The sequence below is a fragment of the Ictidomys tridecemlineatus genome, chromosome 10 (genome assembly GCF_052094955.1).
Source record: "Ictidomys tridecemlineatus isolate mIctTri1 chromosome 10, mIctTri1.hap1, whole genome shotgun sequence".
Classification (NCBI taxonomy): Eukaryota; Metazoa; Chordata; class Mammalia; order Rodentia; family Sciuridae; genus Ictidomys; species Ictidomys tridecemlineatus.
This window is the reverse complement of record NC_135486.1, coordinates 30,440,425-30,463,364: the sequence shown is the minus strand read 5'-3', so window position 1 is coordinate 30,463,364 and position 22,940 is coordinate 30,440,425. Positions and strand designations below refer to the sequence as shown.

The 22,940-nt window shown below is 48.7% G+C and overlaps 1 protein-coding gene across 2 annotated transcripts; it reads right to left on the bottom strand.

The window, feature by feature from the left end:
* Positions 1-13,691: 13,691 nt before the first annotated feature.
* Elf3 (E74 like ETS transcription factor 3) lies at positions 13,692-21,104 on the bottom strand. Of its 2 annotated transcripts, none has more exons than XM_078022578.1 (9): positions 18,537-21,104; positions 17,970-18,136; positions 17,224-17,445; positions 16,981-17,076; positions 16,668-16,787; positions 16,464-16,553; positions 16,230-16,346; positions 15,143-15,338; positions 13,692-14,468 (listed from the first exon to the last, which is right to left on the bottom strand). In XM_078022578.1, exons 2-9 carry the CDS (start codon positions 18,130-18,132, stop codon positions 14,354-14,356), a joined length of 1,119 nt encoding a protein of 372 aa, XP_077878704.1. In that variant the 5' UTR covers positions 18,133-18,136; positions 18,537-21,104; the 3' UTR covers positions 13,692-14,353. The 2 variants fall into 2 exon arrangements, with proteins under 2 accessions (XP_077878704.1, XP_005330402.1); XM_005330345.5 differs by having other exon boundaries at positions 17,970-18,140; positions 18,537-21,097.
* Positions 21,105-22,940: the final 1,836 nt, after the last annotated feature.

Here is a 22,940-nt window from a genome sequence, read left to right as displayed (position 1 = left end):
GTGACATAATCATACATGAATATAATTTGCTCATTTCATTTCCCAGTACTACCCTTTCTCTTCCCTTCTCCCTTCTTCCCCTGATCCCTTTAATCTATTCTATTGATCTTGCATCTAGTATGATCTTGCCTAATTATACATGAAAGTAAGATTGTTTGTGATACATTCATACATGCACAAAGCCTAATTTGGTCAACTTTAATCCACAATTCCTCCTCTTTTCCTTCCCTCCTCACTCCCTAATAATATATTCAAGCAATCCCCTTTCTTTGGACATTTTGATTATTACCAATACACCTGAATCTCCTGATAGATACATCTCTGATCCCAACTAAGTTGTCTGATTATTTGCTAAAATTATATTCCTTGAAGTTGAATACTTCACTTAGGATGGGAACTTGCACGTTTTTAAAGCTTTGGCCAAATTGTTCTTCAGGAGGATTATACAATGTTATCTTCTGCTAGTCATGAAAGGTGTCTCCTGACACTCTTGACAGAGTTGGGTATTACTATGTTTCATCTCTGTCAACTGGGGAGGAGAAAGGTACAGTTTCTATTCCCTTTGAGAGAATGCTGAGCAGCTCTGAGGCCATTGTCTCTACAGATAATCACAGTTAGGTGCTTAGTAGGCATTTTATGAATGAAGAATGAATGAACAAAGACAAATATATGGAGAAAACTCATTGTACGGATAAGCTCTGGACCTGAGTCAGACACACTGGGTTCAAATCCCAGTTCTGCTGCCTAGAGTTTGTGCAATCATAGACAAGCTTGTGACTATTTTAGAACTTGATTTACCAAACTGTGAATTAGATATCACGATTCCTACCCAATATGATTATTGTGAGGTTAAGGAGACATAACGTGTCTTTAAAAATGCAAAAAGCTGGAGGATCTGTTGTTGTAGCTTAGTGACAGAGCACTTGCTTAGCAAGTGCAAGGCCCTGGGTTAGGTCCCAGCACCACAAAAAAAAAAAAAAATTAAATTAAATTAAAAGAAATATATGGTTAAAAATTCTAATAACATCATAGATTATATTATATAAAAGTTTCCTCACTCACTCTGACTCCCATCCCAGAGGTCGTCAATTTCTTTTGGGTCCTTCCAAAATTGTCTCTCCTCTCCTGCACTGGGGATTGAACTCACCGCCCCAGCCTTTTTAAAAAAAAATTTTTAATTTTCAGACAGCGTCTCATTAACCTCTTGAGAATCTCTCTAAGTTACCTAGGCTGGTCTCAAACCCTCCTGCCTCAGCCTCCTGAGTCACTGGAATTATAGGCATGTGCCACTGTGCCAGGTTAGAGAGTGATTCTTTTATTTTTTCTGGGGGGGACAGGATACTAGGGATTGAACTCAGGGGTACTCCACCTCTAAGCCACATCCCCAGCCCTATTTTGTATTTTATTTAGGGACAGGGTCTCACTGAGTTGCTTAGTACCTGACTTTTACAATCTCTACATACTATTCTGCCTCTGCTTTATCTGCTTAGATCTGCTTTGGAGATTGGTCCATATAGACTAATGCAGAATCACCTCATTCTTTATAATGAGCTGTGATTTATTCAACAACTTTAGATGGTGCCCCATTTAAGCACATAAACTCTGGAGTCAGGCTGCTTGGCTTTGAGTACTGGCTCCATAATTTACTAGTTGTGAAATCTTGAGCAATTGACCCAAATTCTTTGTGCCTTGGATTTCTCATCAATAAAATGGGGATGATCTAAACTCACTTGGCATAGTGCCAGCTCCTCAGAAGGCAGAGGAAAGGGCAGTGAACCGATTCAGAATTGGTACCTGTAAAATACTAACGACACATAATAATCATTCGGTAAATTAACTTATATTTGTTTCCAGCATGTTATTACTTTCCAGAAAATGCTGCAAGGATTATCCTTGCATTAATATAAAAGTATATCTGGAGACTAAATCACCAAAATCAAATAGCATATCTTTTTGTTGTTTATTTCATTTATTTTTGGGTTTTTATTTGGTTGGTTGGTTGGTTGGTTTTGGTTTGGGTACTGGGGATTGAATCCAGGGGCACTTAACCACTGAACCACATCCCAGCCCTTTTTTATATTTTATTTCAAGACAAGGTCTTGCTGAGTTGCTTAGGGCCTCGATAAATTGGTGAGGCTATCCTTGAACTCACAATCCTCCTGCCTCAGCCTCCCAAGCTGCTGGAATTACAGGTGTGTATGTTTTTGTTTGTTTTGTTTTGCTTTAATGCTGTGCTGGGGATCAACAGGGCATAGAGAATGCTAGGCAAGGGTTCTACCATTGAGCTGCGTCCCTCCTGAACATGCACTTTTTAAATTTTGGAGCCCTCCTAAGAGGCTGATCTAGTTAACCCGCCTATGAAAACTGTGGGAGAAGGAGTACATTTACTCCCATTTCTAGGCCAAAATCATGTGCTGTCCAACATTTTCTTCAACTGTGTCAGTACAATAAGACAAAACCAGTATCTCATGTGTGTTTAGTGCATATTTTTTTAATATTTAGTAAATTGGAGGGAGCTACTTTATCTTCAGCACTAAAAAAAAAGATGTTTTGGGGCACTAATGGAGAATTCATTGATTGGCAAAATTATATGCCTTTTGAAATAAGAATGGAGGAAATGTTTGTTTTTTAAGAATTTAACCTTTATTTGTTTTTATTTTTGTTTTTATGTGGTGAAGATGGAACCCAGTGCCTCACCCATGCTAGGCAAGCGCTCCACCACTGAGCGACAACCTGGAGGAAGAATTTTTATTCTTTTAATGCTGTCAGAGGGGTTGAGAACTCCCCTAAGAGAATCCATATACACACAATGTGACAGAGAGTAATCCTCCACGTAGATAAAGAATGAAAGGAGGTTGTGTTTCCACCACTTAGTCTATCCAAAGAGATCTGCTCTCAACCTAATAGCAAGAGGTCAGACAAACTACCAGTCATAGCCCCTGTTGAATCTGTCAGAGAGATGGGGTCACATCGCCAGCAGATAACCTAGAACTCAGCCACCAGGAGGGCGCCTCTGAGCACAGATGAGATGTGAACCAGTTCTGAAAGGCAGAGCAAGGAAGGAAAACACCCTGGGCAGGAAGAATTTTGCAAATATGTTTTCTTTGTGATGCTGGGGATGGAACCCAGGGCTTTGTACAAGCTAGGCAAGCGCGCTCAACCACTGTGCTACATCCCCAGCCCCTTTAACGTTTTTATTTTATTTTTGAGATGGGGTCTCACTAAGTTTCCCGGGCTTTTTGATCTTCCTGCCTCAATCTCCTGAGTTCCTGGGGTTACAGGCGTGCACTTCTATGACTGGCATTTGCTACTATTTTTCACAAACAGCTGAAGACTCGCTTGGCAGAAGATCCTCAAAAGCTGACACTCAAGGTGTCAGCATTCACTTGTGAACTCTTCCCGGACAGGCCTGTTAGGGGGCTCAGGAGGACAATGAGGTGGCTGGAGACAGCCTCCCTGGGTGGTGCCCTCTGGAGGAGTGCTGGATGCTGCTAAGGGAAGACAGGAAGCCTCACCTGGACCCTTCTCCCAGGAGAAGGACAAGGAGGGGGAGGAGGGGGAGGAGGAGAAAGAAGAGCAAACAACTGAAGCTACGGCGGGGGAGTAACTAACCCTGCCCGCCCCCCACCCAGAATAGGTGAAGATCCCTGCAGGAGGGAAGAAGTAAGAGATGAAGGCTTCTTACCTCCAGAAGGGCCACGAAAGTTCTGGATTCAGGATCCTGTTTCAGCCCTGGTTCTAGGGACAGGGAGTTTTGCCACCCAGGGGACATTTGACAATGTCTGGAGATATTTTTGGCTGTCACAACTGGAGGAAGTGTGAACTGTATACAAGACTCCATGGTAGAGACCAAGGCTGCTACTTGGCATCCTAACTAGCTGAGCGTGGAAGGAAGGCACAGAGAAGGGCTTTCTGTGGCCCAGGTGCATGGGAAGGTTGAATGCTTAGGGTAGAGCCTCCACATTGGAAAAACCCAGGACCAAGCAGAAGGTAATGCTAGAATGATCTGAAGCCAGGGGTACATGGAAGGTAACCAACCATAGCAACAGCAAAGCCCAAGCCCAGGCAAACTCCTGACCTGGCTGACCCCACCCTCCTCCACCCCACCACCCACACACAGAGCCAAGCACAAGAAAGAAAGACGTGTACCCATTTCTAACCACAAGTACTACTGTCTCCACTATTCTACCTAAGACAACTAGCATTTATTTTCTTTCCTTCTTTCTTTCTTTTTTTTTTTTTTTTTTTTTTTGCTGCTACTGGGGATTGAACCCAGGGGCACTTTACTTCAGCATCCCCAAACCTTTTCTTTTCTTTTTTTTTTTGACACAGGGCTCTCTCTAAGTTGCTGAGGCAGGCTTTAAACTGTGATCCTCCTTCCTCAGCCTCCCAAGTCCCTGGGATTACAGGTATGTGCCACTATGCCCAGTTAAGATCCCCAGAATTTGGGGCTGGGGTTGTGGCTTAGTGGTAGAGCGCTTGCCCGGCATGTGTGAGAGACTGGGTTCAATCCTCAGCACCACATAAAAATAAATAAATAGAATAAAGGTATGTGTCCATCTACAACCAAAATAAAAATTTAAAAAAATTTTTTTTTAAAAAAAGATACCCATGGGGTTGGGGATATGGCTCAAGCGGTAGCGCGCTTGCCTGGCATGTGTGCGGCCCAGGTTCAATCCTCAGCACCACATACAAACAAAGATGTTGTGTCCGCCCAGAACTAAAAAAATAAATAAATAAATATTAAAAATAAATAAAAAAATAAGAAATAAAAAAAGATACCCAGAATTTAATTTTAAAAAATTGTGAGAATTATTTTTTTTAAAAATTGAAGAAAAAGTAAAAACCATTACCCACTGTCAAGGAATGAAATAACCAGAGAAGGAGCAAAGATGACGGAATGAGGCATGCCTTGGCTGTCTGTCTGTCTGGCCTGTGGGCCTGGGGCAGGCGGCCCCTGGGAGGCTGATTGCATCTGCTGGATCATGTGAGGATCCTTAGCCAATAGGAAGAACATTTCCTGACATTTAGATGCTTTTATATTCATCTCAAAATAAAATTCTGAACTCAGGACGTGACAGGTAGAAATACCTGTCTTCTAGCGTGGGGAGCCCTGCTTTTATCCAGCCACTCTCCCTGTTGACATGTGTGTACCTTTCTATAATGACCTCCATGGTTTGGAAGGTGAGACTGTTTTTCTTGTGTTCCACCTTTCAGATCCAACACAGAGAGAAGCCCTTAGGATGCAGTTATCCTGCTGACTTCTCCAGGAAGAAAAGAGTAACTGATAGGCGTCTTATGATGCAATCTGCTTAATTATCAAGAAATCATTTGGCAACCTGAAAGCTGATGTTGAATTTGAAACAGGTGTTTGTTTAGGTCGTGATATTTGTGAATTCTTTGCCTTTTCTCCAAACAAGAAAACTAAATAAATGGCAGATACAGATGACTCCAGAGTTTTAAAAAAAATTTCTTCCAGTTTCAGCCACTATTATGATAAACCCATTCGAGACTGCAGCCGTAAGTTTCAAATATTTGTTGTGCTTGGAAAAGAAAGAGACGTTAAAAAGTTACATGTATCTCTAAATCCCGGTTCATCTTGTGACATAGAATTACTGGACAGAAACAAAGGCCCAATTTTGCAGTTAACTCTTTGATATGATAAAGAAGCATAAAGACAGATATCAGGATTGATTTCGTATCTGAATAAACCCTCAGGGTTTCTGTACAGATACACATTTTTTTAATGAAAGGAGGGATTTTTTTTTTCCTCCTGGAAAAAGAAACTTGTTGAATTTCTCAAAAGTCTTGGGATATCTGCTACTTTAATTTTTTTTTCATTCTTTTAGGGAGGGACCCACTGTGCAGCAGCTGACCCTGTGAACAAGGCTCATATTCAGTGGAAAGAATGGCAAAAGCAAACAACACAGTTCGAGTCCAGTGGTGGAACCTTGCCCACCTGTCTAGGTTGGGAGGCTGCTTATTACAGTTCTGTTCGTCCTGTTCTGTGGACTAAAGCATGTAAGACACTTCTCCATGTGACCAGGGCTTGGAAAAAGTAGCACGACTGTGATGGACATTTACTAAAAGTAAGAAGATGGGATGGATCCTACTGTATAATCTGCCTTCAACTTTGGACATAGGAGTGGAAGGAAAAAAATGAGAAATTTCCATATAGAGAGAGATTATATATGAGATTTCTCAGGCTGGGGTTGTGGCTCAGTGGTAGAGCATTTATCTTGCATGTGTGAGGCTCTGGATTCTATCCTCAGCACCATGTAAAAATAAAGATATTGTGTCCATATACAACTAAAAAATATTTTTAAAAAGATTCCTCTTAGGAGAAAGGAGTAATATCTATGTATATATATTAATTATTAAGAAATCATTTTGCAACCTGAAGGCTGATGTTGAATTTAAAACAGATGCTTAGGTCATGATATTTGTGAATTATTTGCCTGTTTTCCAAACAAGAAGAATAAATAAATGGCAGGTATAGATATTTATTATTTATAAATAATAAAATAATATATATTAATATATAATATTATATATATACATATATATATATATTTTTTTTTGCTCATCTCTCCTAAGAAACAAACATTTCTTATGAAGCACCTTCTGACTTCTTTGGAATTTCACATTCCATAGTTCCATTTTGTTAAAATCATAAATAACTTCCTTCAACTCCAGTGGGTACTTGGATTTGTTTTTCTAGGTCCCAGGTGTAAGGTTAAGCTGTAAAGGTTGGGACTCAGGTAAATTTCTCCAGTTGGAATTGGACTTTCTTCTCAGCAAATGGATCTTTCAAGAAATGTCACCAATCCTGTGGTTGGATTATTGCAGATTTAGAAGAAATTCGGGATCTGAAAAAAAAACTTAAATAAGAAAAATAGTCTTAATAAGAAGTGTGAATCTTGTGTTTGGTTCATTATAGATTTAAAAGATATTCAGAGCTTGAAAAAAACTCAAGAAAAATGGATCTTCCTTTAAAAGTTATATTAGATGATAAACAGACGAGCATGAAAACCTGTCCTTTCTTCCAAGTAAACAGAGGCCCATTGTATAAGAGCAAAAAGAAAGAAAGAAAGAAAAAAAAAACCAACAAACCATACTCATAGATAACGCCACTTTAAAGGCTATACTGGAAAATGTAGACAACCGGAGAAACAGAATTTTAGCACAGAGTTGAAAACTGTAAGACTCAAATGGGGATTCTAAAATAAAAAAAAAAAAAAATAACCTGGTAACAGAGATAAAGAATCTCTTCCATGATCTCATCAGTAGACCTGACATAGCTGAGGAAAGAAAGAATTAGAAAACCCCTACAATTTGTTGTGAATCTTTGGACATATTAATCTTTCAGAGCCAAAAGTTCTTATCAAACTGAAAAGAATAATTTTGTTGGGCAAGGTGGCACATGCCTGTAATCTCAGCCACTCGGAAGACTGAGGAAGGAGGATCACAAGTTCAAGGTGAGCCTGGGTAACTTAATAAGACCCAGTCTCAAAATAAAAATAATAAAAGGCTGGAGACGTAGTTCAGTGATAGTGTGCCCTTGGGTTCAATCACCAGGGCTGCAAAAAAATAAAACAAGTAAGTAAGTAAGTAAATAAATAAATAAATAAATAAAAGGGGCTAGCGATGGAATTCAATGACAAAGCACTTGTTGAGCATGCAGAAGACCCTGGATTTCATCCCATCATTCTTTCTTCCTTCCTTCCCTTCTTTTCCTCTCCTCCCCTCCCCTTCCCTCTCCTCCCCTCCCCTCCCCTCCCCTCCCCTCCCCTCCTCTTCTCTTCTCTTCTCTCTCTCTCAAGCACTTGACCACTAACCTACATCCCCAGTCCTCTTCATTTTTTATCTGGAGACAGGATTTTGCTAAGCTGCTCAGGCCCACCTCCAACTCTCTACCTTCCCGCCTCAGCCTCTTGGTCTCTGGGATTACAGGGGTGCCCAATCGCACCTTACTAGGGGGAATTCTCTTTATTCTTGACAGGTTTGGTATATGAAGAATAGTATTTCCCAAGGCCTTAAGCTGCTTGCACTTCACCGACATCAAGCGAGCCAGTACATGCACTCTCTGCATTAAGGTAGAGATTCGTTTTCCAGCCTTAGTGTTTGCTCTGGAACATCTTTCTGCAATCAGCCGGGGAACAGAACTTGAGATACAAGGACTCTAAATCCCAGCTTGCCTTGCAAACTCATGAGGATGGACCAAAGGGTGCTGGGACTTTCCCCTTGGCATTGTGGCCTGGGTCACTGAGGCTAGCAGGTGTGGAGGTGGGCAGGTGAGACTGAGTCATGCGGGACACTGGGCGTGGCTTCCTGGATCAGCTCCAGAGTTGACTTGCAGGTTCCAGTAACGGGCGGGCGGCTGAGCTGGGCTAATTGCTGCTGCTGCTGCTGCTGCTGTTGCTGCTGTTGCTGCTGTGCCGCCCCAGCCCAACCCTGCACGTAGCAGGAGAAGGAGGAGGAGGGGGTTCTGGGGCAGGGATGAGGAGGCCTTTCCCAAAGGGTGGAAACTTGAGGGTCTCATGATCTGAAAACTCAGTCCTCAACCTTCCCACAGGGTCAAGGAGTCCCTGGAAAGCAACACACTAATTGAATCCACCTTCACTCACCCCAGGTGTGTCTTTATGTCAATAGGGCAATTCTCAGCTGGAGAGGTGGCACATGCCTGTAATCCCAGCAACTCCAGAGGCTGGCACAGGAGGATGAAACTTAGCAAGACCTTTTTTTTTAAATAAAATAAGAAGGGCTGGGGGTATAGCTGAGTGGTAGAGCTTTTGCCTAGTGTGTGCAATTCAATCCCCAGCACCGCCAAAAAAAAAAAAAAAAAGACAGGGCTCTTCTCAAACTGCACCTCTGATGGTAGAATTTCAGGCGCCAGTGCAGCTGTAAGATGTGTAGGCTGCTTAGCACCTTTCAAAGGAGAGTCAGATGTGAGCTTGAGGAAAGAGGGAAGCCAGGTTCAAGTGCTGGTTTTCTAAACTTTCTAGCTCTGAAAACCTGAGCTGTTTCTTGAGCTTTCTAAAACCTCAGTCTCCTCATCTGTAAAATTAGGCACTTGCCTGGAACTAGCAGACTTGGTGGGAGGTTTTAGGTGATGTTTTTGGAATTTCTTAGGCTCCAGCCTAGGCCTTAGTTTCCCTGGGTGACTTCTTCCCTTCTGGGTCACCTGTCTCTACTATGGAGCCAGGTGCACAGCAGATAGTGAATGAACACTGAGAGAATGAATGAATGATGGGTGTAAATAGCTGGGCACAGTGGTGCACACTTGGAATTCCAGTATCTTGGGTGGCTGAGACAAAAAAAGATTACAAGTTCAAAGCCAAGTTTAAAGCCAGCCTGGGTAACTTAGACTCTGTGTCAAAAATAAAAAAATAAAAAAGGGTTGGGGATGTAACTCAGTGCTAGAGTTCAATTTCCAGTGCCACAAAAATAAATAGCAATAACTTGACACGTAGCCTATTACCTAATAGGTGCTCAATAACGGACCAGCTATCAATATTAAGCCCGGGCTCTGTATCAGCATTCTGAGTGATTTTGAATGAATCATCTTCCTTTAAGGAGACTCGTATTCCTCAACTACAAGATGAAGGTTGTTCTAGATCTAGTTCTCTGTTCTCCAAACTGTTGGTAAACGGTTATGATGTAGGGACTCATATAAGGTATTTGTTCTGCCTGACAAGAGATGAGGTAGGGGAAAAAATAACTGAAGAGCTATTGTGTAGACACATGAGGTTCGGCCAATTCTCCTCCATCAGCAGGCAGAGAGTTATAGAGACTGGACAGACTGCTGGACAGTGGTGCCATCTGTGGGCCCTCTCCTTAGGCAGTCTTGCCCAGTCCAGAAAGTCATACAGATGATCCACAGTGTCTGTAAGGGTCACAATATGCCAGGCACTGAACTGAGCTACAAATGGTCTTGCAGGTGAGAAAATGTAACACTTCCCAGCAAATATAGGGGGCCTCTGATCCCCACTGCAAACCTTCAGAGCAGAAGGAGCTGGCTGGGCTTCCAACCCACGAGCATCACTACTCCCAATTCCAGACCCCATCATCCATTTATTTATTAACATCCTCGACAAGCCATCATTTTCCAGGTAGAGAGGGAATCAAACATTCTCCCAGGAAGGAGCAGCGGTGGGAGGCAGGCACGCTCCCTGGGGCCACCCAGGTGTTGTGTGGTGGCAATGGTGGTGAACTCAAGACCCCATAGAGAAGGGCATGATTCCACCTCCGTCTTTTGTGACAGGGTCTCACTGTGTTGCCCAACATCAGGCTCAAGGGATCCTCCTGCCTCAGCCTCCCAAATAGCTGGGACGGCAGGTGCTACCACTGCCTTGGGCTTGGCCTGGTTCCCCCTCTGCAGACTGGCCCCGTGGAAAAACTCACTGGCCACGGCCAGGGCTCCTGAGCTTTTAAAGAGAACCACAAAGTTTTTTTTCATGAAAATTTTTTCCAATTTAAAAATGTCAGCAAGTTCCTCACTGTTTGGTGCTCATTGCTGACATATCTGTAGTAAAGGGCGTGGTGAGTGGCCAACAGCCCACAGGACACTAGCCAGTGTTCCCTTTGTCACACAGGGCCCTGCACTCAGGGGACAGAGCCCCGTGCTTGAGCTTATGCTCTGTTGAGGCAGTTTTGAAATTATAAATAACTTAAACAAGGGCTGAAGTTTCCTCTTTGTGCTGCAAATTATGTAGCTGGTCTCAACTAGAGGGAAGGGCTGAACCCACCTGTGGAGGAAGGGCAGAGTGGAGGCCACGCTTCAAAGACAAGGCCAGTTGTCTCCCAGCCCAGGGAGGACATGGACAGTGTAAACAAAAGGCTGGTCGCAGCAGGGGTTGAGTCTGGTTGTGAGTGGTGTAGTTGTGTGAGACTGGTGTATGTGTGTGTGTGGTGTGATTGTCACACAGAAGCATATATGCATATGTGGGTTAGAAGTGTGTTTTGGGCAGGGGTGTGTTATATGTAGCAGCGGGTGATGGTGCTTGAGTCATGTGTGAGTTTGGCACATGAGCGAGTGTGGGTGTGTTCTGGTGTGTGGTGTGAGTGTGTGGAAGGGGTGGCCAGGGCAGGGAGAGTCACAGGGCAGTTTGACAAATATTTATGGAGCACCTTCTGTGCGCGCCAGGCGCTGTGCGCTGTGCAAGGCGCGGAGTTGAGCAAGCCCAGCACTCGCCCCAAGGCGCTCAGGACCCAGTAAGGGAGGGAGATGTGTAAACAGATAACTGCAGCAAACTAGCAGACTGATACAAACCCCTTTATAAAAATTCCAGCTCTGCCCCCACTTTGTTGACCAGCCTTGTAAACTGGGTTTCTCCCAAGTGGTGAGAGGGGTGGAGCTTTGTGGGATTCTGGGCACCAACCCCGGGGAGGCCCAGGGCAGCAAACTCAGCCCCCCTGGGCCTGGACCCAGCCCCCTCTGGGCACACCCAAACACGGGAGGGGTGACCTCCCTCTGACCTGCCTAGCAACACACCCAACCCTGGAGAAGTCGATAAGAGGTGACCAGCAGCTCAGGGCAGGATATAAACAGCTCAGCCCCACCCCCAGTCCAGGACACACCTGAGGGGACCCAGGGCAGGTGGGCAAGAGACAGGGCCACCTCTGAGGGTGAGTCCATCCCAGGGCTCCCAGTTGGGTAAGGATAACTGGCTCCTAACACAGAGAGCTCTGGGGGAGGGGCCGAGAACAGCTGGCCAGGTGTATGCGGGCGCTCTGGTTTTCTGAGGATGGGAGGGCAGAGAGCAAGATATCTTGGGTAAGGGGAGAAAGATATCTTGGGTAAGAAACGTGTCCCTGGTCCAGGCTCTGCCCCAGGCACAGGCAAGCACATTGAGTTCTGGTCCCTACTCTCCTCTGGCCAGTGACCTTGTGCTAGGCTCTGGCTTCATCAGAGAAATGGGACGCCCAGTCTCCTCAGAGGCTGTGGGGCGGATCCAGTGAGATAATGGGATGAAGAAAGTGCCTCATAACAGAAGACAGCAGGACAGAGGTCAGCAGGCGGTGTGGGCCTCGCAGCTGCTCTCAAGCCCTTCTGGAGGGCTTGAAGGTACTGGGCGCCATATGCTCAGCCCTCCAGCCCTGCACATGCTCTCTGGTTGAAACTCATTGCTGGGATCTCCTTTGGGACCTGAAGAAATGGAGGATCTAGGGAGGCCTATCAAGTGTGTCTTGGTCACTTTTGGCTGGGTGATCTTAGGCAATTTTGGGTCACCTCTCTCAAGCTTGAAAAGGACCCTGGAGATAATATGGTAGAGCAAATAGCACAGGATAAACTGCCTATGAAATTTCGAGAAATGAGGTTGCTGTTATGCTAAGTGGTTACCAAAGTTCCCCAGCTAAGTGGCCTTCTCGTGGGAGCCAGGCCTGCCTGAACCGGAGCCCTCGCCCACCTCTTTCTTTGGCTAACTTGCTCACTATGGTCTCCAAGCTCCCCACTCTCCTTTCCACCACTTGCTGTTTCTCCAGAGCAAGCTCTGTGCTCACGAGCCCACCACCATGTCTAAGAGCCCTTCTTTGTCAACACCCCTTCAGCAAATAATGTGATATTTCCAAGACAACTGAGCAGTATTTCAAATTTATAGAATGGGTTATTCATGTGCCCTGTGGAATCCAAAGCCTTGAACTTAAGTAACTTTCCACCTGGAAAAGGATAAACTGCCTATGAAATTCTTCGTAAGTAGACCTATGGACAGTCCCATTAATGAAATGTTCTCCCTAACACCAGATACATGCTAGGCATGGGGAACTCAGGAAGCTAAGGCAGGAGGATCTCCATTTTGAGGTCAGCCTGGGCATTTATCAAGACCCTGTCTCAAAAAAAAAAAAAAAAAAAGACTGGGGATGTATTCAGTGGTAGAGTGCCCCTATGTTCAATCCCAATACCATAAATCAATAATCAATCCATCCAGAGTCATCATTGTGGAAACAGTAATGCAGTCCTGGAATCTGCTGAGGATTGGATTAGAAGTTAGTGAGGCTGGAGAAGCAACCTGGGGTAGGGTAAAGGACAGAACCCATGTGCATCGACCAAACCTTGTGCTCTGCAACTGTAAAATGAGAACCTTAAGTCTCTCTTCTTAGGAGAAGACGCAGAGTGGCTTTAGCTCAGTGCCTGGAAGAAGACTCAGTTGTCAATAAATCTCAATTCCTTCCCCTATTCTTTCTCAGCAAGCATCCTCTCCATTTTGCTTTGCTTTCTCCCCTTCACAAGATCTTAACTCTGATTTCATATCAGGCACAGAAGCTAGGATTCATGTTACAGACATTCAACTTGCAGCCAACTTAGCTGGAATGCAGAGGCCCCTCTTTATTCCACAAGGCTGGACATGCAATTCTCGATGTCTTGGAGAACATCAGGTCCAAACCCCTGTCCTTCAGGAGGAAGCAGCCCCAGAGGGCAGATGTGGCCGAGGTCACTGAGCACACATGTGGTGGTGGCAGCCTCTGAAGCTCATGTTCTTGATTGTGTGACCATCTTGCACACCTTCCCTGTCGTGAACGGCCTTACCTGTCCTCTTTGCCCCCAGTCAGGGTCTTATAAGCCCCACTCTCCTGCTTCCCAGCCCCCAGCTGCTCTGTCTTCCCCCTCTGTCCCTTAAGACCCCTTTCCCAGCTCAGGCCTATCTGATCCAGAGGCCTAGATGTCAGTACACAGAGAGCAGAGACAAAGGTTAGAAAAACCTAGAAGGCGCTTTATTGGAGGTCTCGGCCTCCATTCACAGGAGATAGGAGCCAGGACCCCCATCTTGAGGGGTCTGGCTGTAGCCCTCCTCTCACTGGCCAGGCAGGGTGACAAGTCTGGCCACAAGTGCTCAGTGAGAGAGGAGGGGGGAGGGGAATGCCTTAGAAAAAATAGATCTCTATGTACATCTGACGTATTTATAACACATAAATTAGGGATACTCTGACCCCCCGCCGTGGAGCCCAAGCACTGAGCAGAGAGGTGGAAGCCAGTCCAGAAAGGAGGGGCTGGAGGACACTGCCTGTCCCCTCTGTCCCAGGGCTCCCCAACAGTCTCCATGGCTGAGTCCAAGCATCTGCCAGGGAAGGTGTCATCGGCAGCAGCGTTGGGATTGGAAGCAGCCAACCAGCAGCTGTAGAGTCAGCGAGCAAGTCGCTTCAAACCCCAGGGCTTATAATTCCAGAAGGAGGAGAGAGGAGAGGCTGCAGGCCCCGCTCCAGGACAGGCCTGACCACACACCAGACTTCGGCTTCTCCACAGCTCCGCAGGGAGCACATCCAAATGGAGGGGCTTCCAAGCCTGCCTGGCCTCCAGGAGGGCTGCAGGCCTCAGTCCAAGTCCATGAGTTTGGTCCTGATCTAGTTCAGCTCCTCAGTTCCGACTCTGAACCACCTCTTCTTCCTTCCAGCCACTGGAGTTTTTGCCAAACTTGTAGACCAGTCGGCGGCCATCCACCCGTTCCAGGATCTCCCGTTTGTAGTAGTACCTGGACCAGAGGCAAGGTGGTCAGAGGTGCGCAGGCAGGAGACGTGGCCTGCGCTGCAGCACGTCCCAAATGGCCCAAGTCCTCGGCTGATCTGTCCCCTCCGGTCTGCAGCCAGACCCACCTGAGCCTGCCCCATACTTCCTGGACTGCTCTTTCCATCTGCTGAGGCCACACCGGCCTATCAATGTCTGCAGGGCACCTGCTTCTGCACTGGTTTGTTTATAGCTTAGGGCTACGTCCTGGGCCTTTTCATGAAGGCACATGGTGCAGGCTGAAGGGAGCCTAGACATGAGCGAGGCCATCATTGTGGCAACAGGAGGAAACTGAAGCCCAGAGACAAGCAAGCAGAGCCCTGGCCCAGGCACGGCCGTGGTCTTTCCAGAACTCTCCAGGTGCCTTTCTTAGGACCACCTTGCAAATAACACATATGTCAGCTGAAGTCACGGTGCCTGCAACGTGCCAGGCTAACACTTTCTCCGTGCTACCATTTGACCCCCCAGGTCAGTGGGCAACTTCACCGTCCTCACTCCACAGGATTAACACTTACTACATGGATCCCAGGGGTGACAGAGAGGGTGGGGAGGCGGGAGGGGAACACAAACAACCGGTCAGATCAACAAGTCCCCGGATGTCCAGCTCAGTCATGAGCCCCATGACTCTCATGAGCGTCTCACCTCATGGCCCGGCTCAGCTTCTCATAGGTCATGTTGCTGTTTTTTTTCTTTTGGCCCCACAGTTGGGCCACGGCCTCAGAGCGCAGGAACTTGAAGACACCCTCGTGCCGGTTCTCCCACTTCATGAGGCCTTCGTTGAGCTCAGGGTGGATGAGGATGTCCCGGATGAACTCCCACAGGTGGGTGCCTCTGGGGGCTACAAGGCCACATCCCTTCAGTCAGCAGGCCAGGGCAGCCCCTCTCACCAAGCTGGCTGACCTTAACCATAACCCTGCACACTGCTGACTAATGGCCAGAGCAGGAAACCAAACTTTCCAGAAACCGGCTACAGTGCCCTTGGAGTATGTATTGTAGCGAGCACTTTCCTCCTCATGTCCTCCTAGATGAGGTGCTCCAGGAAGACTGGACACCTCTTGCACAGCACAGATGTTTCACTCTTGACAATACTGATCAAACGTCTGGCTGGCATGGATGGTGACAAGGACCCCTATGGCCTCTGGGGGCTCATGGCTTGGTGGGGGGCCTACAGAGAAACCCATGGTAAGAGCTTGCTGAGTATGGGAACAGATAAGTAGCCCCAGGCTGGGGGACCAGGGGACAGCTTCCTGGAAAAATACACTCCCCCACAGAAACCAGCTATATGTGCATGCAAGCAAGCACGCAGGCAAGAGAGGCCTTCAGGGCAATCTCCCAGGGGCTCAAAGCTGCTGGAGCACACAATGCCTGAGGCCCCTTCCCCACCCTTAGCAGGCTGGTGTCCAGTGTCTCAGCCCAGTGGCTCTAGGGTCCCCCCCAGGCACCCACCAGCTGCCTCCACCCACCACCTAGGGTGTCCCAGCAGGCAGGACAATGGCTAAGTGCAGACAGAATTGGAGTGGGTGGACTGGAAACCTGAACACTCAAGCCACCGGCCTCCCTCTGGAGCCTCGGTTCCCCTCCTCATCAAGACCACATGGTAGTCCCTGCAGTGAGGGGTGGACCAGCGCCATATAGCCCTCCTCCTCCCCGGTGGCGCAGCAGCAGGGAAGCAGAGCAGAGGTGGCCTGCCGCCCACCAGCTGCCCGCCCGCAGGCCAGGGCTCACCCACCGTGCTTGCTCTTCTTGCCCTCCAGGCACTCCCAGTACTCCTTGCTCAGCTTCCGTGGGCGGCCCCGTTTCCGCTTTCCGTGCTTGCTTTCCCCCTTCTTATAGTCAGGAAATCCATCTATGGGGAGCAGGTGGAAGGTCAAGAGGGTGGTCATTGGGGAAGCAGCTCCTATCCAGAAAGCCCTGCAGGAGCAGGGAGGAGGGAACGGGACGCCCAGGGCCTCCCTCTGCTCACCTCTGGGGAAGAGCTTGCTGTCAGTGGGGTCCAGGTCCACATCACTTCCACCGGAGTCTGAGGAATGGAGGCTCTGGGAAGTACCGGTCCCTGGGTGGGGAGGATAGAGTGAGTGCCTGGCTGCCACACAGGACCCAGAGGCCTGGGTTCCAGTACTGGGACGGAGGCCCTGGGGGCCCTGGGGGAGGGAGGCTGCGCTCTCACCTGCGGTGGAGACGTCAGAGCTGCCAGGGGAGGGGGCTCCTGCGCCATAGCTGCCTGTGTAGTAGGGGCTGGCCTGGTGGCCGTCTTCCAGCAGCTCCTGGGTGAAGGGGCTTCCTTGATCTGAGGAGAAGAGGAGAGAGGGCTCAGGGGACCAGGCAAGGGCAGGTAAGGCTCCGGGGCCTGATGAGCTGCTGCCGGGACTTTTCTTGTTGGGGTAGGAGGCCTGGGGAGGGGCCGTTCCTCTCACTCTAGGTAGGGCCAGGGATGGGACAGGACAGGTAGACCTGGGCATGGGGGAGAAAAGGAGCCTCACCAAAGGGGCCGGGGTCTCCTAGGGTGTCCTGGAAAGCCATGCCGTCCTTCTCCAGCAGCTCTATGATCCAGCTGAGTTCGTCAGAAGAACTGGAAGCTGAGGAGAAGGAAAGAGGGGTCACTTCCCTTGCCCCTCCCTCAGGGCCCTCTCCGGCTGCGCCCTCCGGCCAGGCTCCAGGTCTTGCCCAGGGCTGACCCTCTCCTCCCCTCCAAGGCCCCTGTGGCACCAGTGGCCTGGACTCACTGAGGTCCCGCAGCTGGGCATGGAGGTGGTCCCCCAGAGGCCCAAAGACCAGACGCAGCTCGTCAAGGGCACAGTTGCAGAGGGTGGCCCCGTCCATGTCACACCGAGAGAAGTCAATGGAGCTGGCATCGTATTTGTTCTTCTCCACTTGGTAGCTGATCCAGTCCAGAACCTGGGCCTTCGACCAGAACTGGGGCTGCTCCCCCAACCAGCTGGCCTTCTCTGCAAGGGGCCCAGCACAGCAACCGGGTCAGCACAGGCCCCATTTCTGGTGCCCCTTTGGGATTCTTTTTTTTTTTTTGTACCAAGTATTGGACCCAGGGGTGCTTAACCGCTGAACCACATCCCCAGCCTCTCCACTTTTTTTTTTTTTTTTCTGAGACAGGATCTCACTAAATTGCTTAGGGCCTCAGTTGCTGAGTCTAGCCTTGAGCTTGTGATCCTCCTGCCTCAGCTTCCCAAGTTGCTGGGATTAAGGCCTGTGCCACAGCTCCCAGCCCCTTTGGGATCCTGTGTGCACTCCCACCTCATTTCTCAGGAAGCTTCCCCAGGAACAGGGGGAGAATGTGGCTTTCACAACACCCTGGTCCCAGTATCCTCTCTTGGCCCATCACGGTCCCCACAATCCCCACCACCTCAGCCCTGGAATTCACTTGGAAACCCTCCTCCCGGTCCGGTTCCCCATTTATCTAGCAGAGATCCGTGTCTCCTTCCGTCCCTGAAGGCACCCCATCCACGTCACACACCTGTCCCCTCCAGCGACATCTGTGGGTTGCTCAGGGTTAGCACCAAGTCATCAGCCCCAAAGGTGGCAGCAGGGGGAGCAGAGGCCAAGCTGGGGTCCTCGGAGCTGTACATAGCACTGAAGTAGTTGCTGAAAACGTTGCTAATCTCACAGGTTGCAGCCATGAGGCTACCTGGAGAGAGGGGACAAGGTTGGTGAAGGTTCCAGACTTCTCCCCTTACACCCTGGCTGCTCTCTTCTGGCCAAACCTGGGCAGGAGCCACCCAAAGGGGCAGCAAGGTCGGCAACTGTGTGCGCCCTCTCTTCAAAAAGGGCTTCTAGGTTCAGAGCAAAGTGTGGCTACTAGACCCTCCTGCTGGGGCTCCCTGCTCCGATGGCCCAGAGCCCTTAAGTGGGAGCTTCCAAGTCCTTGTCCCTCGTACAGACAGGATACTCTGACTCTCAGGACCCCCCTACTGCCGCACACTCCTGCTGGGAAATTCCAGGCTAGAGGGGGCAGGTTCAGAGCAGCAGATCCACTAAACCATCCCTGGTTTCCCGGATGGGAACGGACAGGTGGGGGTCCTACCGGGTGGCAAGGTACGGGCGTCAGGCAGGCAGGCAGGCTTCGGAGGTCACAGGTGGAAGAGAAATCCAGGTGGCCAACAGCTCGGCCAGGTAGCAGTGAGAAGTCTGGCCCCTATGCTCCCCCACCCGTCCTATATAGAGCCGCAGGAGCTCCTCCCCACACCAGGTCTTCGGAGTTTGTCCCAGCGGTAACCTGAGCTGGTGGCTCATTGGATGGAGGGGATTTCCTGGCCTTCAGACTGGGCTCCTGGCCCCAGGTGATTTGCATATTCTGTGCCACTTGGCCCGGATCCTAGCAGGCGGTGCTGGGAAATCAGGCCCGGCTGGTTTAATGATTGTCAGACTCTGTCATCCTGCACCCTCTGGGGTTGGGCCCAGGGCTCTGACCTGGGCAGGTGGCGGGAATGCCGCTGGGGTGGGCATCTGTGCTTCTGGCCACCCTTTGGCTCAAGAAATTCCTCCTGGGGGCCAGGCCAGGCTGGGAGGGGAAAAGGTAAGTGGGGAAACCAGAACCCCTGATTGAACCCTGGCCCTGCCTCTAACTGTCCAGAGAACTGGGGACAAAGGAGCCTAGGAGGAGAGAAGTTATTGAGGTTTAGGGATTTTCTCCACAACACCCAGGATTTGGAGTGAAGGAGGACTCTCCAGACTCCTTGCAAGGCAATATTCATGGGCTAATGGGTGTGGCCTGTCCTGCAGGTGTAGCCCCAGGCTCCAGGGTCCCTAGCCTCGGAACCCATTCACAGGGTCCACTTCATTTTTTGCCTGCCTAAGCCCCACCCAAGCATCAGGGTTTCTGCAGCCACTTATGGTGAGATGGGGCTGTACTTAACAGTCCTCCCTCCCTCAGCCGGGCATGGTGGCCAAAGCCTGTAATCCCACCCTACTCTGAAGGCTGAGGCCGGATTACAAAAGTTTGAGGCCAGCCTCAACAATTTACCTCAAAAAAAGTTAAAAGGCCAGGGGGATGTAACTCAGCGGTAGAGCACCCCTGGGTTCGATCCCCAGGACCACCATAAAACAAACAAGCAAGCCAAACACCTTCCTCAGGTGCCTAATTTAGTAGCCCTCCCTGTTTACCAGCACCTGTCTGCTGCCCTCTACTGGTCAGAAGCCTGACTCCTGGGTCATGTCATTCAGAGAAGGGAATCCTGTGGCATTAGTTTCCTATTTTGTCAAGCTCTTTGTTTTTGCAGTACGGAGATTGAACCCTGAGCACTCTGCCACAGAGCCACATCCTCAGCCCCTTTCATCTTTTATTTTGAAACAGGGTCTTCCTAAGTTGCTTAGAGCCTTACTAAATTGCTGAGGCTGGCCTCAAATTTTCCATCCTTCTGTCTCAGCCTTCCAGGTCACTGAGATTGCAGGCATGTGCCACCACACCCAGCTCTCCAATACTTTTTATTTTTTGAGTCAGGGTCCCACTAAGTTGCAGAGCCTGGCCTCAAACTTATGCTCTTCCTATCTTAGCCTTCAGAGAGGCTGGGATTATAGGTTTGTACCACTTGCCCAGCTTACCAAGCACTTTTAACAAAATCTTCACACACAAAAATCCAGTAAGTAATGTGCATCTTCTTTTATTTTATTTTGCAGTGCTGGGATTGAACCCAGGGTCTTGCACATGCACTGCGCTACCACTGAGTTACATCCCTAATTTTTTGAGACTCACTAAATTGCCCAGGCTGGCCTTGAACTTGCAATCTTCCCCCTCAGCCTCCCAAATAGTTGGGGTTATAGGTGCACACCACTGCACCTGGCTAGTTACCTTCATTTAAAGAAAAATCTATTTTTTAGTTGTAGGTTGACACAATACCTTTATTTATTTACTTATTTTTATGTGGTGCTGAGGATCGAAACCAGTGCTTCACAAATGCCAGGCATGCGTTCTACCTCTGAGCTACAACCCCAGCCCTACTTACCTTCATTTTATAGGTGAGAAAAATGCAGCTCAGAGGGGTGGAATGGCTTACCCAAGCCAATGAACTACATAGGCTGGGAAAGGAACCAGATCCCTACACTCTGAGCCTCTGGTTGCAGTTCTCCCCCTCAGTCTTGGATGGAACCCTAGCCTCCCCTGTGGCAGAGAGAGTCCCACATACCTGTGCTTCTATGAATTGAGCTCCAAATACAAGAGACTGGGTCCCACAGACCCACCCCTGGAGACCCTGAGCAGAAGTAACAGGATGGGAGGAGGTGGGAGATTAATGTTCTAGAGTCTGTACTAAGTGATCTTGGGCAAGGTGCATGGATTCTGCACATCTCCTTCTTTAAAAATAATGTTTGGGGGGGGCTAGGGATGTGGCTCATGCGGTAGCGCGCTCGCCTGGCATGTGTGCAGCCCGGGTTCGATCCTCAGCACCACATACAAAGATGTTGTGTCCGCCGAAAACTAAAAAATAAATATTAAAAAATTCTCTGTCTCTCTCTCTTTAAAAAAAAAAAATAATAATGTTTGGGGCTGGGGTTGTGGCTCAGTGGTAGAGCACTTGCCTCAGTAGTAAAGCACTTGTTTAGCATGCAGGAGGCACTGGTTTCTATCCTCAGCAGCACATTTAAAAAAAAAAAATTAAACTAAATAAACAAAATAAAGGTATTGTGTCCATCTACAACTAAAAATATTTTTAAAAATGATAATGTTTGGCTAAGTGAGGTGACACACGCCTGTAATCCCAGCGACTCTGGAGGCTGAGGCAGTAGGATGGTAAGTTTAAGGCCAAGCTGAGCAACTTAGCAAGACCATGTCTCAAAAAGCTGGGAAGGGGTTGGGGATGTAGCTCAGTGGTAGAGTGCTCCTGGGTTTAATCCCAAGTACCATGCCAAAAAGAAAGAGGTTGTTTGGAATAAATAATCCTTAAGGTCTCTTCTAGCTCTTTGTTTTGTGTGGTGCTGGGCCTGGAACCCAGGGCCTGGTGAGTATCCTACCACTCTACACCCTCAGCCTCAAACTTTATTCATGCATCTGAGATAGAGGGTGTGGCTCTCCTCCCCATTCCCTTAATTTACAATACAATAGTGGGGGAGGGGATATTTTCACAGGTCACTTTAACAGAAGGTGACTCATGATTCCACATCCAGGTACCCCTCTCTGACTTGATAGCTGGAGGATTTGCTTCTCATCTTTCTTGTCTCTGAAACTACTGGGTGCCTAGGAGAGAGGGTTCTTAATGTCCAGAGTCCCCTTCACTGGGCCAGGGGTGGCAGGAGAGCCAGGGGCTCTGGGCAGGATTATTTTCAGCCCTTCAGGGGGCCACCCCCAAGGAGCCCAAGGCAGGCACACCCTCTACCCAGTCACTCACCCTGGAATGTGGGAGAACCGGCTGCAGCCCCAGGGCTGTTCACATGCTCCCGCCTGAAGAGCACCTGGCCAGGGCTCCAGAGGCAGGGTGAGGAGGAGGCACAGAGCATAATGAGAAGGCCACCACAACCCTGCCTTCATGAGGCTTCTCCACAGAAGAAATGGAGCTGAGGAAATCCTGCAGGCTCGCACCTGTCCAACCATTAGTGCCTTCAATAACCAAATGAGGCAGGAAAATAGAAAAGACTTGGACTTGGGGTCAGTGCCTCAGAGGGCTGAGGAGGTTCCAGGACTGTGGTCAGACCAGCTATGGAGCAGGAAGCAAGGGGCCTTCCAAATACCACAGTGGCACAGCCTCACCCTCAGGACGGGAGGATGGCAAGAGGATAGCCCCCAGCCCTTTAAAGGACAGACACATTCAGCAAGACAGCAGGGAGCAAAGGTGGCGTGCCCAGACTATGAAACAGAAGGACTCACAAAGCCAGTGCGACAGAGAAGGCTGCAGAGGAAGCACTCCCAGCCTTGGCTTCCAGGACCCTTCGTATTTACTGGGCTCATCCATGTTACAGGGTTTTAATACAGAACAAGGCTACTGGTCTCAGCTGATATGCTAAACACTAGGCTGGGGATATGAGGAGGCATCTAGACAAGCCCTAAAATAGTGTTGGCCCGTAACATATTGCCAGGGGCATCCTGAAAGAGCTTGGGAAACAGTTTGGTATCAAGTTGCCAATGTCTAGGGCTGAGGCTAAAGCTCAGTGGTGGAGTGCTTGCCTAGCATGTGCAAGGCCCTGGGTTCAATCCCCAGTACTGCCAGGAAGGGGGGGAAAAAGTCAGTGCTCTGAGTAGCTGCCCCAATCCTGGACCTCCCAAGTCATTCTATGATCCACAACTGGCCCCCTCTTCGGGGGAGGCTCTGAGCTTGCCATGGGGAAGAGGTGCTCTCCTGCCAACGGTCGGTTATTACTATTCTCTTGCTTTGGCTAAGACTGAGAATAAATCAACCGAAGTACTCTTTCTCAATCCCTGTGCAGGGATGGCCACATGGATAACCTAAAGTAAGGGATAGAACCACAAATGGATATTGGTTCAGGGGTCCCTGTAGTTAAA